This window comes from Chlamydomonas reinhardtii, chromosome 17 (genome assembly GCF_000002595.2).
Source record: "Chlamydomonas reinhardtii strain CC-503 cw92 mt+ chromosome 17, whole genome shotgun sequence".
Classification (NCBI taxonomy): Eukaryota; Viridiplantae; Chlorophyta; class Chlorophyceae; order Chlamydomonadales; family Chlamydomonadaceae; genus Chlamydomonas; species Chlamydomonas reinhardtii.
The window spans coordinates 3329720-3346449 of record NC_057020.1 but is presented as its reverse complement, the minus strand read 5'-3'; the positions used below and the strand labels follow the sequence as shown (position 1 = coordinate 3346449).

Below are 16730 nucleotides of genomic sequence, written 5' to 3'. Positions count from 1 at the left end.
TAGTACACTGTAAATGTTGTATTTGCGGCCGAAGCTTTAACGCAGCCTCGTGCCTCACTTCGCTGCGTCAGTAATCGCACGGCCCGTACAGTCGTGCGCGCTGGGGGCGACTGACGGCTGTTACAACAAGTAAACGCTTAAATGTCGCCTAGAGCATGCTATGCCACGTATGGCCCGTCGAAGCGGAAGAAGCGGAAGACATGCGCATCGATGTCTGACTGACAGCCGCGGCTGAGGTACATCGCCCCGTCCCGCCCCCCTCCTACAAACAATAACATTCTACAGCGTAACCCCATCCGCGCGTAGTTCTCAATGTCCTGTTCCCATGTCCATCGTCCACCTACTTTGTGGCCTTTGCCCCTCACTAACGGCACACACAGCAAGTCCATCTTGTCAATGTTGCCGACAATGTGACGCACAATTTCATGGTCAGTGCCTCTGGTCGCATGTGCCTTAGATTTAGAAGAAACTTTCTCAGTGCCCGTCGCGCATACCCATGCGCATTCACGCCGCGCCTAGCATGACAGAGAGCCGACTAAAGCCCCGCCTCGCCGCCTTCGCCTTCCCCGTCCTCTGCTGCCCCATCCTGATCCACCTCCCGCACCTCCACCGTGGGCCGCCACACGCGCACCGTGCCGTCGCAGCCGCCGCTCGCTAGCACGTCCCCCACCATGCTGCTCGCAACACACATGACTCCGCCCAGCGCCGTCTCGGCATGACCAGGCAGCTCCGCCACACACACCCACTGCCCCTGCCGCCCCTGCTGCCGCTGCTGCTCCTCCTGCCGCGCCTCGCCTCCCCCCTGCGCTGCTGCTGCCCCCAGCGCCGCCGCCTCATACACCCGCAGCCTGTCATCATTGGCCGCCACCACCAGCCGGCGGCCGTCCGCGCTCCACGCCAGGCCGTACACAATGCCCCGGAACTGGCCCGCAGTGGCCTCGGTCACGGCTAGGAAGCTGAAGTCGCCGCGGGCACTCAGCTCGTCCAGCGAGGGGGCGGCGCGCACTGCCGCGCCCAGCTGCAGCTCCGCCACGCAGTGGTTGGAGCCGCCGGCGGAGGAGCCCAGGGCCCACAGCCGCACCACCTGTGTGTATGTGTGTGTGTGTGTGTGTGTGTGTGTGTGTGTGTGTGTGTGTGTGTGTGTGGATGGGGAAGGGACTTAGGTAGAGGAAGCGACATTGCAGGCTATTGTGCAACATGGGTCGCTCAGGCGCCGCGGGGCACGCGTGATGAGCATGTACCGTATCATGCCTGAAGATGGCCCGGTAAGCAAGCGAGGAAGCGCACGTCTACCACCAGCAAAGCCACTTACCTTGTCATCACCGCCTGTGGCCAGTAGCTGCAGCCCCTCTCCGCCGCTGTCCGGCGCAGAGAAGCCCAACGCGTGCACACCGCCCTTGTGGCCTTCGAGCTCCGCCAGGCACTCGCCCGTGCGTGCCGCCCACACACGCACCGTGCTGTCCTCCCCCGCGCCCCCACCGCCGCCGCCACCCCCGCCGCTGCTGCAGCAGCTCGCCAGGAGCCCTCCCTCCTCGCTGAACGCCACGCGCGTCACTGCCGCCGTGTGTCCTGTCAGCACCGCTAGGCAACTCGCTGCCACGTCCCCCGCCTCGTCCTGCGCCACCTCCCACACCCGCACCACGCCATCTCGCCCGCCGCTGGCAAGCAGGTCGCCCGCCAGGTTCCATGCCACGCTCAGCACGCCGCACTCGTGCTCGGTCAGCACGGCGGCGCAGCGCGGCCGTGCGGCGGTCCTCAGCTCCGTCATCTGCCGCCTGAGCTCGGCGGCTGGATAATCAGATAGCTGCAACAGCATCGCCTGGCCGAGCAGCTCCGACAGGTCCCACACCCTAGTGCATGTGGTGTGCATGGGAAGGTGGGGGAGGTCATACATGTAGAGAAATCATACGTGTCAAAAGTTACAGGGTGCAGCGAGCTCTCTGAACCACCCAAGCACCCTGCACGTTTCGACTTGCATGATCGGCTACCGTAGCCGGCCGCCCTAGACTGTGTCTTTCCACACGCCACCTGCACTCACAGGATCATGCCATCGTGGGCGCAGCTGGCCAGGAGGGCGGAGTGGGCGGGGTTCCACGCCACGTCGCTGACACCCGTGTCGTGCCCTGGCATCTTGGCAATCAGCACCCCCGTCGCCACGTCCCACACACGCACATGTCCGTCCTTGCAGCCCACCGCCACCTGCTCCCCGTCGGCTGGGATGGCCAGTCGCCGCACCACGTCCCCTGGGCCCTCGTTGGCTGCGGCATCCGTTCCTCCGCTGCCGCTACCGCTGCCTCCGGCGCCCGCGGCGCCCGTGGTGAGATCCCAGACGCGCACGGTTGTGTCACTCCGGCCTGGCGGGTGGTGCGGGTGGCACGTAAGGCACGCATCGTGAGGGAAGGGCATTAGCACAACTCAACGACAACAGGCAGTGAGCAAGGCATCTTCGCGAGCCTCCACGCAACCAGCAGGGCGTGCAGCATATGCACACGCACACGCGCGCGCGCGCACATACACGCTGTGAGCATCTTCCTGTGCTCCCCAATACACAATGTGTTACCCACCCGCCGCCAGCTGTCGGCCGTCGGGATTGAACGCCACCACCTGCACACGCCCGCTGCCACCCGGCAGATCGCCGCGGTGCGCGAAGGTCTCGCCGTCCCACAGCCGCACAGCCTGGTCGCCCGACGCCAGCAGCAGCTGCTGCGGCTGCCCCCGGCGGACCGCCTGGAGGGCTGCTGAGGCGGGTGGCGGGCTGAATGCCGCGCACTTGACCTCGCCGCCCCGAAGCTCCATGACGGACTCGGTGTCCCCAGTGGCCAGGTCGTGGCGGACCATCTTGCCGTCCGAGCTGCAGATGACCTGTTGCACGTGCCGACATGTGCCGGTACAGGCAGGGCGCCAGAGACAAGGACAAACGAGGTGGTTGATCAAAGCACGCGGGGCATCGGCGGTGTGCAGCCTTGCGAGGAGAGTCGCTTGTTTGTCCCGGCAATCCCCTGCGCAGGCCCTCATCACCCAGGCGCAGCCACAACTTGAACCCACGTGACACAGCCAACACCCCGCATTGACCTCGCCAACACCTTCCGTGCATCCCATAACCTCATTCCATGTCACCACCCACCATCACCCACCAACTCACCAGCGTCAGGTCATCTGGGCTCCACGCCACGGCGTTCACGTCGTCATCGAAGTCGTCCAGCTTGGCCACCTCCACCCCCGCCTCCACCTCCCTGCCCGCCGCCGCCCGCCACACACGTGCCGTACAGTCCTCCCCCGCGCTGGCCAGGTGGCGGCCGCTGTGGCTCCACGCCACGCACCGCACGGTCATGTTGTGGCCCGCCAGCACCGACACCTGCGCGCCGCTGGCCACGTCCCAGATCCGAATTGCCTTGTCGCCGCCGCAGCTCGCCAGCCTGGCTCCGCCCGGACCAAACGCAAGGCCGTACACTCCGCCTTGGTGCCCGCCCGCCAGCTCGTGCGTGACCTGGCCCGTGGCGGCGTCCCACAGCAGCAGGCGGCAGTCGTCGCCGCCGCTTGCCAAGCGCCGGCCGTCAGGACTCCACGCAACGGCGCGGCAGCTTTTGCCCGGCGCGTGCCCCGTTGCGGGCGCTGGCGCTGCGGCTGCAGCTGCTGCTGGCCCCGCTTCTCCGGCGTCCCCGTCGGCTGCCTTTGCCTGCGGCTGGGGCTGCGCCGCCTCCTGCTGCGGCTGCAGTACGGCAGTGCACCTGCCGGTGCGTGTGTCGTACACCCGTACGGCGCCGTCATCCTCACCGCAGCTGGCCAGCTGGCGGCTGTCGGGGCTGTAGGCCACACACAGCACCTTGTCGGGGTGGCCCTGCGGCGAGTGGCGGCGAGTGGCGGCGGGTGGCGGCGAGTGGCGGCGGGTGGCGGCAAGTGGCGGCAAGTGGCGGCGGACAGGGGTAAGTTGCATGGGATGCACGGACAAGACAGCGCGAGGAAAGCAAGCATTGCTGGTTGGAATGGGTTTCGCCGCTCGTCATCGTAGTCCTACACCTTGCTTGCATGCCCTGGATCTAGCCACGGGGGCGCGGCGGTGAGCTGCAGCCCATCCCGCCACCCCCTGCTGCTGCCGTTCCCACAGCCCCCACCTTGAGCACCATCTGCGACTGCGCCCAGCCGCCCGGGTCAGGCAGCACACGGCGGGCGGCCCAGGGCAGGCCGGCGGCGCGCGCCGCCTCGGCGTGCAGGCCGCAGCCCACCGGCGCCGTGGCCAGCGCGTGTAGGGCCGCCGCCGCGGGGGACTTGCCGGCCAGGTTGAACTGCTCCGCCTGCAGCCACCTGTGGTGGGGACAGCGCGAGGGAGGGCTGGCGTGGAGCGGGCGGTAACAACGCAGGCAAGGGGAGCGAGCTGAGAACATGAGGGGGCCCGGAGTTGCGGCCTGCCCGGCCTGTCACGCGCTGGAGTGAAGCGGGCAGGTACACTTTCGAAGCGCCGATCGATGCGTGCCTGAGGCTCTGAGCGTACCTTAGCAAGTCGTAGCTGTGCCGGGTGTGGGCGCTCAATCCCGCCAGTGTGCCCACAAGCGCAGGCCCGTGACCCGCACCCAACACGGCCGTCAAGAACCCAAAATCCGTCAGCAGCTTGTCCAGGCACACCGCCGCCGGGCCGTACGCCACGTGTGGATCCAGATCGCTGATGTCAACGCCGTCCGCCGCCGCCGCAAATGCCACAGCCTGCCACTCCACCGCCGCCACCAGGTGCGACACCACGTACTTGAGTGTGTACGGCACCATGTACGGTAGGGCGGCGGCGGCGGTGCCGCCACCAGTGGCAGTTGTAGTATTGGCGCCGTCGGCGATCCCGGCGCCGCCCTGCCACACGTTGTTGGCGAGGTACAGACCAATGACCTGGTGGCCATTGCCGAGCTGCACCTCAAAGGGATCCTTGCCGCCGCCGCTGCTGCTACTGCCACCACTGCCGCCGCCACGGCGGCTACTGCCACTCCGGAGCAGCCACTCGTCCAGTGTGCGATGTGCGGTGTAAAGGTGGTGCTCGTCGTTGAAGAACAGCCGGCCCCAGCCCGGCAGCTGCAGGCACACGGCGGGGCCCAGGCCCAGCTGCTGAAGGAAGGAGGCGGACAGCGGCTCCCGCGCCGCCAGCAACACCGACAACAGGTCGGACACCCTGGGGCTACTGCTGCTGGAGCCGGCCGCAGCCGAGCCAGGGACCGGGCCGGAGTCGGCGGTGTCGGGCAGTGGCAGCGGTGGGGTGGCGCCGTACCGGGCACGTGCGGCGTCAAAGACCTTCCCGTACAGGTCGAGTACATCGGACAGCTGCGGCACGCTGGCAGTGGCAGGCAGCTGCGGCGGCGGTGGCGGCATGGGTACGGCTGCTCGGCTCGGCTTGGCGACCTCATCGGCCAGCGCCGCCGCAGCCGTATGGTACAGCAGCACGCCGTTGGAGCCGCCACTGCCGCCGCTGCTGCTACTGCCCTTGCGCATGTCGGCGGGGCGCAGGTGCGTGACGCCGCCGCCGCGGCCGCCGCCAAACGTGCGCTCCAGGCACGGCAGCACCTGCCCCGCCGCCGCGTCCGGACGTGTGGTGACGATGAAACGCACGCAGGGCGGCAGCTGCGACAGCTGTGACACCAGCAGCTGCAGAGCCGAGTTGCCACACACAGTGGGGCATGCCGGCGGCGCTTGCTGCGCTGCTGACCCTTCGCCGCCATCGCCGCTGCTGGCAGTGGATGCGGTGGCACGCAGTAGCTCTGGCGGGTCGGCTTCATCAAGCGCATCGACCAGGAGCACCACCTGCTGCTGCTGCTGCTGCTGCTGCTCATGGAAGGCCCGGAGTGGCTGTAGCAGCAGCAGCCGAAAGGCCTCCTCCACGTCTGTGAGGCCTGCTACTGCCGACACGTCCAGCTCCAGCAGCAGGTCCCGGACCCGTGGCAGCCTGCAGGGTCGCGGCAAAGAGGTCCGGTGGCCTCACATGGCGGCCTTGGCACCCCACAACACCCGTACCGTCCCTGGTCCTGTGTCTGCAGCAACCCTCTGCCCATCGCCGCCGCCACTGCACCCGCCAAACCCACCTTTCTGCCAGTTGGTAGGCAAGGCTCTTCACCACCCGCACCGGTTCCAGTCGCCGCGCGTCGTTGTACTTGACAAAGTGGTGCGCAAACACGGCGCCGCTGCTAGCTGCCCCACCACTACCGCCACCACTCGCGACCAGAGCTGCCGACAGCGTGCTCTTGCCCGTGCCCGCGCCGCCCGAGATGCACAGCACGCGCGAGGCCCCTGCTGTTGCTGGGCCTACCACCGCACCACCCCCACTCCCACCGCTACCACCGCTGCCACCACTCCCACCACCAGCACCTCCAAGCCAGCTGTCCAGGGCGGCCCAGTCCCACGCCGTGCCCGCCGCCTCGGCCTGCTGACTCAGCCGCCGTACGTCCACCCGGTAGCTCAAGGGCTCCAGGAGAAGTTGGAGCTTCAGCTTGGCGTTGAAGAGCCGCGGCGAGGCGTGGTGCTTGGCCACCTCTGCCAGGATCATTTCCTTGTCAGCGGGCATGAAGCACTGCGCGGCCTCGACGTCTATGGAGGCAATGAGCGGGCCGCGGTCTTGCGGGCGCAGGTGCAGGTGCAGTCCGTCGGGGCCGTGCAGCGTTAGCGTGTGCGTCCTGCGCCGGTGGGGTGGCGGGTGGACAGAAGCTGGGCAGGTGGACAGGTGGGGCGGTTTCCACGGGGAGCGAGGGTGGCGTTGATGCACATTCGCTGAAGTGCTGCGCAGCCGCGTACCGTCTGCCCCCCCTGTAGCCGCCGCTGCGCGTAGGACCAAGCCCCGCGCTCCAGCGCCCCTGCACGCCCGCACGCACCATTCGAATATGCACCATGCCCGTGAGGCTGGGCTGCACACCTCCGTGTCCAGCACCACCACCGTGCCGGCGGTGCAGGCCTGCACTGTTGCGCTGAAGGCCTCCGGGCTCACGTCGTGGAGCTGAGCCTGTAGGGGGTGGGGTGGTGATGATGGGGGGTTTTCACGCCCGTGCCCAACGAGTAAGGGGGGTTGTAGATACCAGCCCAAACTAAACCAGGGGGGTTCCTGGACAGGGCAGTGGGATGCATGGCGCTGTCGTGCCTACCTCCTTCTTCACCACACGTTGCATGCCCGCCCGCCTGCATACCCGCGCCACCGCAGGCTTGCCTGCATCTCCCCCTCCCGCCAGCCACGCCGCCCGCCTCCTCGCCCGCCACCCGCCCCTTGTTACTGCATCCCAGCCACCAGCGCACCTGGGTTCCGGCGTGTTGGTTCACCGCCAGGATGTCTATCCACACCGCCACGTCCTCATCCGCGTGCTGCAGGTACGTCAGCACGTAGTCAAACATGCGGACCGCGCGGTTCTTCCAGCAGTGGCTGATGAAGTAGGCCGGCGGCGCCACGTCAGCGGGCGCCACCTCGCCCGGCGCCAGCTCCAGCAGGCGGCAGCGGCGCGCGCGCGTCACCTCCTGCACATAGCGCTCCATCACCTGCATGCAGATATGTGTGTGTGTGTGTGTGTGGATGCGTATGGGGGGGGGTGTAAGTACCAGCCCAAACTACACCAAAACCAACGAAAACGAGCGGGGGTTGGAAAAGCGGGTCGTGCACGTAAGGGCAAGTCGTGGCTGGGTCACAGCTAGCCAGCCAGTCAGCCACTCACGCCACCACCCAAACGCATGCACGCACGCATACGCCCATTCCGCACGCACGTGCACTCAAGTATATGCACACGCACGCATATACACACGCGCGCGCACACGCACGCATATACACACGCGCGCGCACACGCACGCATACACACACGCGCGCCCACACGCACGCACACACACACACACACACATACACACGCATGCACGCGCCTGCGTGGTGCTCATGGCCGCGAGAGGCTCGGCGCCGAACCGCTCATGCAGCCGGCCCACCAGCCGCCGCAGCCCCCGCAGCGTGATGCCCAGTTTCGAGGCAGCCAGAGGGTCTGTGAGTGTGGGGTTACATTCATGATTATTCAAGAAGTGAAGTGGGGTGGGGTGGGGGGGGGGATCGCATGAGTTGACCCTATCATACATGCAGATATGCACGCACATACATAGCCCTTGCACAGTACCGGTACCGAACCCTGAGGGCCCTGGCCATCTTATCGATCACGTCAACCTTCACTGAGGTGTGGTGAGGAGAGCTTGGGACACAGGGTGAGGGACTGGGGAACCGTCGGGATGAGTCGGAGACAGGCATCAGCACCCAACAGCTTCCAATGCGAAGGGCTACCCCACCCTTCGCATTGATTGCCGCCACCCACCCTCGGATGTGCCGCTGCCGCTGCAAGCAGTAACGTTATCGCCTTTCGCGACAGCACCATGGTCCTCATCTTGAGGACTTGCGGGCTGCTGCTGCCCTTGCTGCTGAGGTTGAAGCGGTTGCGTCGCAGCTGCAGCTGCAGCTGGGGCTGGGGCTGGCGCAACGATTGTAGGTACGACTCCAGACTTCGCCCCCGTGGCCCCTGCTGGCGTGTTTGCGGCCAGCTGCTGCTGATGTTGCTGCTGCGGCTTAGGCGCCGCAGAAGTTGGCTGAGGCCGCATCGTCGCTGGCGACTGCGCCGCTGCAGCTGCCTCCGCGCCCGCCCTGGATGCGCCGCAGCCCATCCGCCAAGATGATCAAGCAAGAGGTGGTGCGAGTGGCCCGGCCGGGGCCGGCGGGTGGGGGCCAAGGTGGGGCCGGGAGGCAAAGCTGCGGGGTTGGTAACACGCCTTTACGTAAGGCTCTGCGCGCTGCAGGAAACCCATGCAAGTGCAAGGGGTCATCAAGGAGAACGCGAATGTTTGGGGGGGGCAACGAGGGTGGAAACGAGTGCGTGGGCACCGTGCGCAGGCTGACCGAATTTGTACTCATGCTCGTCCTATGCTAGTGCTACTTGCGAATGGTATTGGTTACGATGTGCACACGACTACCTGCCGTTTCGCAGCACTGACATGCGCACCTTAGACGCTCGGCATGCAGGTTTCCTTTAATGCGACCTGAGTGGTACGTAGCTATACTTTAAGGTACTGAAACTCAGATGCTATTGTGTCCAGGTAAAGACTTTCAAGAACGAGCTGCGAACTTGTGAGAGGCTGGCCTCAACGACAGGCCCGTTTATGTATAATTTAGACTGCTAGTGATATCATGTATGCCGATGCAAACCACAGTTCAGGGCTGAGCCCTTGGATTGGATGTGCAGATCTCGCGTGGGCAAGGGGGGGGTCTAGGCCCTTTCAAGGCCCAAGCCCCAAGGCCCTTCATATGGCTGCAGTATTTACGCTGCTAGGGGCTACCGGCTTGCCACCTCGAAAGCACAAGTATGAGACGCTATGAGAGACGGCCTCCCTTGCTGGGACCGTAGAAGGAACTTGCACGAAGGCCGAGGGGAAAGCGCGGGGACCCAGGGGATAGGGGACACGCCAGGGGAAGCTTCCTCTGACCCACCCGACCATACTCCTCAAAGGCGGGATCAACCCCTGACGCCTGCTGGCTGCGTCCGTGGCACAGCCATCGGCATCAGGGTGCGGCAGCGGTGTCCAACCCGTGTGGGACGTCATTGCCATGTGGGTTGCATGTGGGTTGCATTGCCAGGATTGCGTAGTTGCGTCTCGCAGGAACTAAGTACTTCTGAGCGAATGCAAGCAAGAGCAGGAAACGGTTTTGCGGCTGTGGGACGCGGCTGGGGGCGGTGCCTGTACAAACCGACCCCGGCTATGAATGCGGATGTTACAGAGGGGACAGTCCCAGCACCCGAAGACGCCGAGCCATCACATGCTATGGAGAAAGGTGACGGGGTGTCAGCTAATGGTGCCATGTGTCCGAGAGATGAGGTACTTTCGAAAGCTTCGGCGGCCTCAGACATTGCACCGTGGCGTGGGCGCAGCCCCAGTGCTCGTATCTTCCTTCTTTTTGACAGAAATTTGCCCCAAAAAGCCTCCGGCGGAAGAAATTTTGTATTCTTGAGGCCAAAATTCTGTCAAAACGCTTCAGATTTGGGGGGTCTTTCTGAGAATCGCAGAAGACATTTTGGGGCGTTTCTGTCACTTCGCCGGGCCTAAGGATGCGGATGTTACAGAGGGGACAGTCCCAGCTCCCGAAGACGCCGAGCCATCACATGCTATCAGGGCCCAACCCCGACTTTGCTGCAAACCCTCCCGCGGGCAAAGTCCGTGTGACTCCGCGCACAGTGAGTCCTAGCCAAGCCTCAACCCGCCAGAGCCCCACCGCTGTGCCTCAACGCCACAAGCCTAGGCACAGGAGTGCCGGGAAACGTCTAGGCCGCAGGACACACGCACAGCGCACGCACTAACCAGGGCGCAAGCGTCCAGGTACTAGAACGGTCGCCCACACGTGCATCCTGCCCACACACATAGCCACCAACCACGCACAACCTCTCACGGCGAGGGGGGCGGGGAATCAGCGTCATACGGCAAGCGCAAAACCATGCCGTCACCAACAGCCCGAGATATGAAGGGATGCGCAAACGGCACAGCGTCCCAACCCTTTGGCCTGACACCCAAAGTCACAAACGTCTGGAGACGACCCCAGAAGTCAGCTACGACGGCAAGTCCAATGCTCAGCACCCGGGCCGACGGCAGCTTCGCTCGCGCCGCCAACCCGGCCATAACCACACGCTGCCGACCAAAGTCCAGGGCAGACATAGCAGCGAGACACACCACATCCCACACAGGTGGCGCAAGCCCCGCAGGCGGGCGCACTAACCACAACTCCTCACGAGAGAAGGCACTTAGAGCCTCCTCCGGCAGGAAACCCATAGCCATCCCCATACTTTCCCGCAGTGACAGCGCAACAGTGCAGTCCCAAAACCAATGACGCCGGTCCCCATCCTGCATGTCCACCCCACACGCCCAACACGGGTCAACAGTAACGCCTCGCGCCCGCTCGCTAGCATGCCGTGGAAACGCCCAGCAAGCGTTGGCGGCCACACGCCACAGTGCTTCCTTATGATGATTCTCCCATTTCAGCGACCACAAGCGGGCCAAGGTGCACACGAAGGCCCCCGCCGCCAGGGCAGCCCCCACCCCCGACACACCCGCATCGCACACATACTGCAAATGCTTAGCCTTCAGGGCGGCTAACTGTGGAGCCATTTGTAGCACGGTCCCCGCCTTCACCGTGTAGGCAGTGAGCAGGATGGGCGGCCCCCCGCACTGCAACCATCCAAGTCCCCGCACCACCCGTTGCACCGACTCCGCCGTAGCACTCACGACGTCGGCCACCGGGAGCGGCAGCGCGGCGGCAGGCCCCCGAGCCAGCTGGGCCGCACGCGCGGCGGCAGCCCAGCCAGCGGGAAGAAGGGCCACCGCCGCCGCAAACCGGTCGGCCGCCTCTTGAGGCGACGCCGGCCCCGGCAGGGGCGACGGCAGGCGTGCCCGCGTGCTCCAGTGCAGCACCCGCCTCCACACAGCAGTCACATACATATCCGCACACGCTTCACCAGACCGGGAGCCCTCCGCCCAAGGGCTTGTCAATGCCTGCCGCAGTTCGTTCAGGCCGTCATGCGCTGCAACCAGCTGGCCCACACACGCCAGTCCCGGCAGAGCGAACAAATCCGCGAAAGCCAAGTCCCACGTGCGGCCGTCCACACACAGCGCCGGGTTAGCCCACAACGGCACATGACTCACCCACGCGCCCGGCTCGGGCGGCGCCACAAGAGTCACCGCGGGCAATGCAGTCATGGCTTTCAGCAGGCGCGCAAACGGCTTGCCCGCCGGGGTGAGCGGCTTATTCAGCACACGGTCCGCGGCCCCCCGCACCAAGAAACGCAGGGGCGTTGCCGCCGGGTGCACCTGGCGCAGCCACGCCGCCGCGACCCGGGTCCACGGGGGCACGTACGGCAGCAGACCACACACACCCAACACACACCGGACCGCGAGACCGGCTTGCCGCGCTTTCACATGCGGCACCAGCGGCAACAGGCCCGCCCCCCCCACCGCCGGAGGCAGTTGCATAAGGTCAATGGAGAGGCCAACCGGGCGTGCATGTGGGCTGGCATCAAACTGGGCCGGCGACAGTCGCCGATCCACCACCGCCGCCACCCTGGCTAGCAGCCGGTCCACAACGTACAGTTGGGGAAGACCCGCAAATTCCAAATGATACAGGACCTTGCCCAAAGCATAAGCCGACGCCGCGGCCGCCCGACCAAACATGGACACGGGCATGCGCGCGATTTTGCTCAGCACCCCCATCACGGCCTCAAACGTAACTGGTGGGGAGCATGCGCCCCAATCCCCGTAATGCACCCCTAGTGACTTGGCCGCCGGCACCACACGCCAGCCAGGGGGCAGGGGCGGGCCAGCCATGCCGGCCGGCAGGGCGCCAGCACCGCCGACCGTCCCCATCACCATCAGTTCAACTTTAGTCATATTTAACCGTTGTCCAGACGCCCGCCGAAACACATCCATGTCCGCCAGGAACCCCGGCACCGCCTGAAACCCCTCCAGAAACGGCGTGCAATCATCCGCATACTGGGACGCCAGCACCGACGCAAGGTTAGCGAGCACACCATGCCCCCGGCTGCGTAGCCATGACAGAAGGGCTTGTGCCACAGCGAGGTAGAGCAACGGAGCCAACGGGCAGCCCTGCCGCACGCCCGCCATCAACGGCACCCATCCTGACACACGTCCATTCACCAACGCCGCCCCACGTGTATCAGTTAACAGGCGGGACACCCACGTAAGAAAGCCCGCCCCCACGCCCATGCGCTCCAGACACGCGAGCAGAAAAGAGCGGTCCACCGTATCATACGCCTTGTAAAAGTCGAGGAAGGCCGCCACAGCCGGGGCCTTTTTGGCGGCTTTCAACAGGCCAGGAGTAAGTTGGAGCAAGAGGACGTTATCGGGCCTAAGGCAAGGGTGACTGAGGTTCCCCAGGATAACCTACGGCCGTGTCCGGCTGGCACCATGGGGGCACACCACGCTGTGCCAGAGCCAGGACGTGGGCTGGGGGCAACAGCAACCTCACCCCGCACGCTGTAACGATGGTGCATGCCGTGCGGCGGAATATTTTGCTGTGCCGGAGCCGAAACGTGGGCTGGGGGCAACTGCAGCCGCATGTGGCACGCTACAACAGGGCAAGCTTGACACACCCCTGGCCTGACACGAATCGCGCATAGGTTGGGGGCGGAGCCCCCGGAAAAATTTTGGGGATGAAAGATGCGGCGGCAGCGGGTTTCTGAAAATCAAAGATGCCTGTTTTCGGGAATCTGTCACTGGCGCCGCGCCTGCCTTCTTAAGATACGAGCACTGCGCAGCCCACTTTTCCCTGGAGAGGGAGAGCCACCTTGCGTGTCTTTGACATGCGCTGCAACCATGTCGTCTCTTTCTCCAGGTCTCCCATACATGCTTGCAGCAGGTGGAGCCCTACCTATAGCCGCCGCTAAGCACAAGGCCCCAGCCATTCAACTCGCTCGCACGCTCTTTACTTACGTTTCTCAATCCCCAGCAATCCTTTCAGCCTGAAGAACGCCCGGCGAGGCCGCTCATCACAGACCCTCCTTCGAGGCCACTCACCCGACAGCAGTGCATAAATGGACGTATCCCCCATTCCCCCCGTGGGACCGCACGGCTTCAATCACGCGTTCCCTAGCCAACTGCTATCCGTTTAGCCGCATTATTACTTGATGAGCTGCAAGGAACAGCACATCTTACACACGCAAATCTACAGCGTTGCCTGCAGGCCGAAGCTATCCATGCATGATGAGGATGATGCGGAGCCAATGGCATCCCACCGCCCATGCACGACCGTCCGTACCCAGTCACGTACAATGCCCAACGAGGTGTCACGCTTCACAATAGTAGTGTATGATGAGTCCAACAACCTGGGTATAAGCCCCACAGTCAAGCGCCGTAGCCTGGACAACAAGGTCAAGCCCCATAGCTGCGCGTCCTCGTCCGAAGTAGTCATTCGAGTCCATGTCGACATAGAAGACGACACCGTCAGCGCAGCCCATCCTGCCCTTACTCCGCATGGGCCCGCGCCGCCTTACAACCCGCCAAGTTGATTTCTTTTGCCTCCTGACCATACAGCAATACACCAAGCTGCGTAATGGGAGCACCTTATGACAGGCCATGAACCAGCCAACGCCCTCGGACCCACCAAGTACCACCCATCCCCATGCTCTGCGGGGCGCTACCTCCCAAGCACAGGTAGCGACACGCACTCTGCAAGCAATCTAACCAGGTACCCCACTCAGGTATCCAGCCATTTACGCCTGGTGCGCGGGGTCTACGGGCGCCGGGGGATCCCGGTTGCAGCGCATGAAGTTCACCAACCGGCGGCCCCAGTGGCCCCCAGTCGCGGCACTGCGCTCATCGCCGTCGGCCTCATCACGATCAAGCAGCTCCTCATGCAGACCATCAGCGCCCTTCGTGTTGGCGCGGATGATGCGTACTGGCTCGTGGTGCTTGCTGATGGGTGACGTGCAGCCGATGTAGAACTGCTCGGGGACGGGCAAGGCAGGCAAAAGGGGCAGGTGGGTCAATATGGGGCTGCTGTTGTTCGTTTGCAGTAAAACAGAAGGATTGACGGGTTCCGCGCTAGTTTCCACGTGTGTGCGCAGTCAACTTACGTCGTAGCCTAGCTTGACAAGCACCAGGCTGAAACCGACGACGCAGAAGAGGATAACGAACACGGTGCCGTAGTAGCGTGGCCCTGCACCACAACAATATCAACAAGATCAGTTGGCACAGGATCAGTTGGCACACACTCTGCGCAAACGTATGGATACAGCTATCCACACTCCAAACTGCCCAGAAGATGTCAACATCAAAGGCGTACGCAACGCATAGTAGTGGGGCACACGCATGCATCAGAGGCGGACGCAACCAAGCAAGGCACAGTCCTGAAAGCGCACAACTCACTGTCAAAGTGGTTGTTGTACTGGATCGTGGCGACCATGTTGGAGCTACGGTTGTTCACGATCACAAGGCAGATTTCATCTTCAAACACCAGGCCGAAGGTGCGCACGGTGCAGGTGCGAGCCTTGGAGCAGGCGGACTCTGTGGCAGAGTAAAGGTAAGCACGCACGTCAGCTGTTTTCTTGATTAGACGAATGGAGGAGGGAAGATGCGTACGTTGCTTTGTGGCAGAGCCGGCACAGTGTGCCGGGTTACGTGCCACGAGATGCACTGCGCTGTTGATGGAGTATCAGCAGACGCGGCGCATCCACGTGTCCTATCGCCTTGCTCACCGGGCAGCGTGGGGCAATTCTCGAATGTGTTGAGGCCGGGGATGACGCAGCTCTGGATAACATTCTTGCGGTACAGCCACTGCCCTGTGAAGTTACTGCTGTTCGATACCGACCTGACGTAGTAGTTGCTGCGGTGCGTCGAGTAGAAGCCGCACCTGCGATCGAGATGGCGATAAAACAGTTGTTACTAAGGGTTCGCAACTCTGGAATAGCTCTGCTCGCGACATTCGAAAGTGTGGCCGTGTCAAAGTTTCAGGATCCAGCGTGGTTTCCTAGGCCTCGACCCGCAAGACATCCATCTTCTAACAATGGCCCCCCATGTGAGATGCAGCCGACTCACCAGTACCAGAAGCTAAAAGCTGGCACGGTCACGTTTGCTGTACAGATAAGGCATGAGGGCAACACAACGTTAGGCACGATGCCGCAGTCAATGCAGCAATCGAAGCAGTCTGGTCAGGGTTGATTACAACTGCACGACGAAGTAGTCCCCCATCCCCACCATGCACGCTTACTTGGATAGCAAATGCCCGGGTCTGGACGCAGCCAGCAGTAGCGTGGAAGCGGCAGCAGAAAGCAAACCAGCAGCAGGCACACATTTTTAAGTCAAGGACTGGAGAAGACATCCCAACCAAGTGCACGGTTCTCGGGCATCATGTGGTCCTGTGTCAACGCCGATCCCCATGGTGTTGCAGCTAGCGTTGCAAGGAAAGCCCGTCAGTGCGTGCCAGCCGCCGCCGTGACACTCACATGTGCAGTTTGTGCCGTTCTGCACGTGGGCCACAGCCAGGGTGGACTCCACGGTGCGGTTCAGCGCATATTTGCCAGCAGCCAAGGCGCTGCGCATACATGAAGGCAAGTGGAGCCGGGTCGGGTTACTCGTTACCAACTGCTGGGGACGAGGGCAGTGGATGCAAGCGGCAAGGACCCGCCGCTGAGGCCGTGGAACGTGCTCCTAGCCAAATTATGATTTGTGTATGGCGGCGAGAAATTAGCTTGATGCAGAGGCGTGAACTACCGCAGGCCAAGCGCCGAAGCTGCGTTCACGAACAAGGCCGCAAGGCGCCCAGACCTCAGCAGCCGCCAGGGATAGCGCATGAGCGCACGCACGTTCGGCAGTTCGGCACGCGTGCCCGGCGGGGTTATCTGTTCGACATGTTTTCAGCCGCGCGACTGCTAGCTATATCACTGGAACTCCAAGAAAAACACAGTCGCGCCTGCGCCCCGTTCACAAGCAGCGCAGCTAGTCGGCAGTAAACAAATCGATGCTGACCTTGGCGCTAGCGCCAGCAGCACAGCGCCGGCGAGCAGGAGGTGTTGTCGGTGCATAGTTGCGGCTGGTATGAACTACCTCCGAGCGAATGCTTTGCAAGAGCAGGGAGAGGTAGGTTTATCGCTGAGTCAGTTAAAGAACGGCGCGTAAAATCTCCAAGGCCTGGCGCTGCATATGAATGTACGTAAGACTTGTATAGATCAAACAATAAAGGCGGCCGGCCTTCGATGGTCCAC

The 16730-nt window shown here is 63.6% G+C and overlaps 2 protein-coding genes across 3 annotated transcripts; both read right to left on the bottom strand.

The window, feature by feature from the left end:
* Positions 1-108: 108 nt before the first annotated feature.
* Positions 109-9308, bottom strand: CHLRE_17g723450v5 (uncharacterized protein). 2 transcript variants are annotated; one of them, XM_043072299.1, is made up of 13 exons: positions 8973-9308; positions 8295-8763; positions 7861-7973; positions 7252-7488; positions 6837-6964; positions 6054-6641; positions 4490-5917; positions 4113-4302; positions 3143-3838; positions 2565-2862; positions 2039-2354; positions 1313-1850; positions 109-1084 (listed from the first exon to the last, which is right to left on the bottom strand). In XM_043072299.1, the coding sequence occupies exons 2-13, from the start codon at positions 8635-8637 to the stop codon at positions 536-538; spliced, it is 5424 nt and encodes a 1807-aa protein (XP_042914759.1). In that variant the 5' UTR covers positions 8638-8763; positions 8973-9308; the 3' UTR covers positions 109-535. The 2 variants fall into 2 exon arrangements, with proteins under 2 accessions (XP_042914759.1, XP_042914758.1); XM_043072300.1 differs by having other exon boundaries at positions 8295-8722.
* A 3892-nt stretch (positions 9309-13200) lies between these two features.
* CHLRE_17g723400v5 (uncharacterized protein) lies at positions 13201-16648 on the bottom strand. Its single transcript, XM_001697083.2, has 8 exons — positions 16495-16648; positions 15972-16060; positions 15737-15757; positions 15565-15601; positions 15225-15379; positions 14896-15033; positions 14604-14686; positions 13201-14471 (listed from the first exon to the last, which is right to left on the bottom strand). The coding sequence occupies exons 1-8, from the start codon at positions 16548-16550 to the stop codon at positions 14241-14243; spliced, it is 810 nt and encodes a 269-aa protein (XP_001697135.2). The 5' UTR covers positions 16551-16648; the 3' UTR covers positions 13201-14240.
* Between the last annotated feature and the right edge of the window lie 82 nt (positions 16649-16730).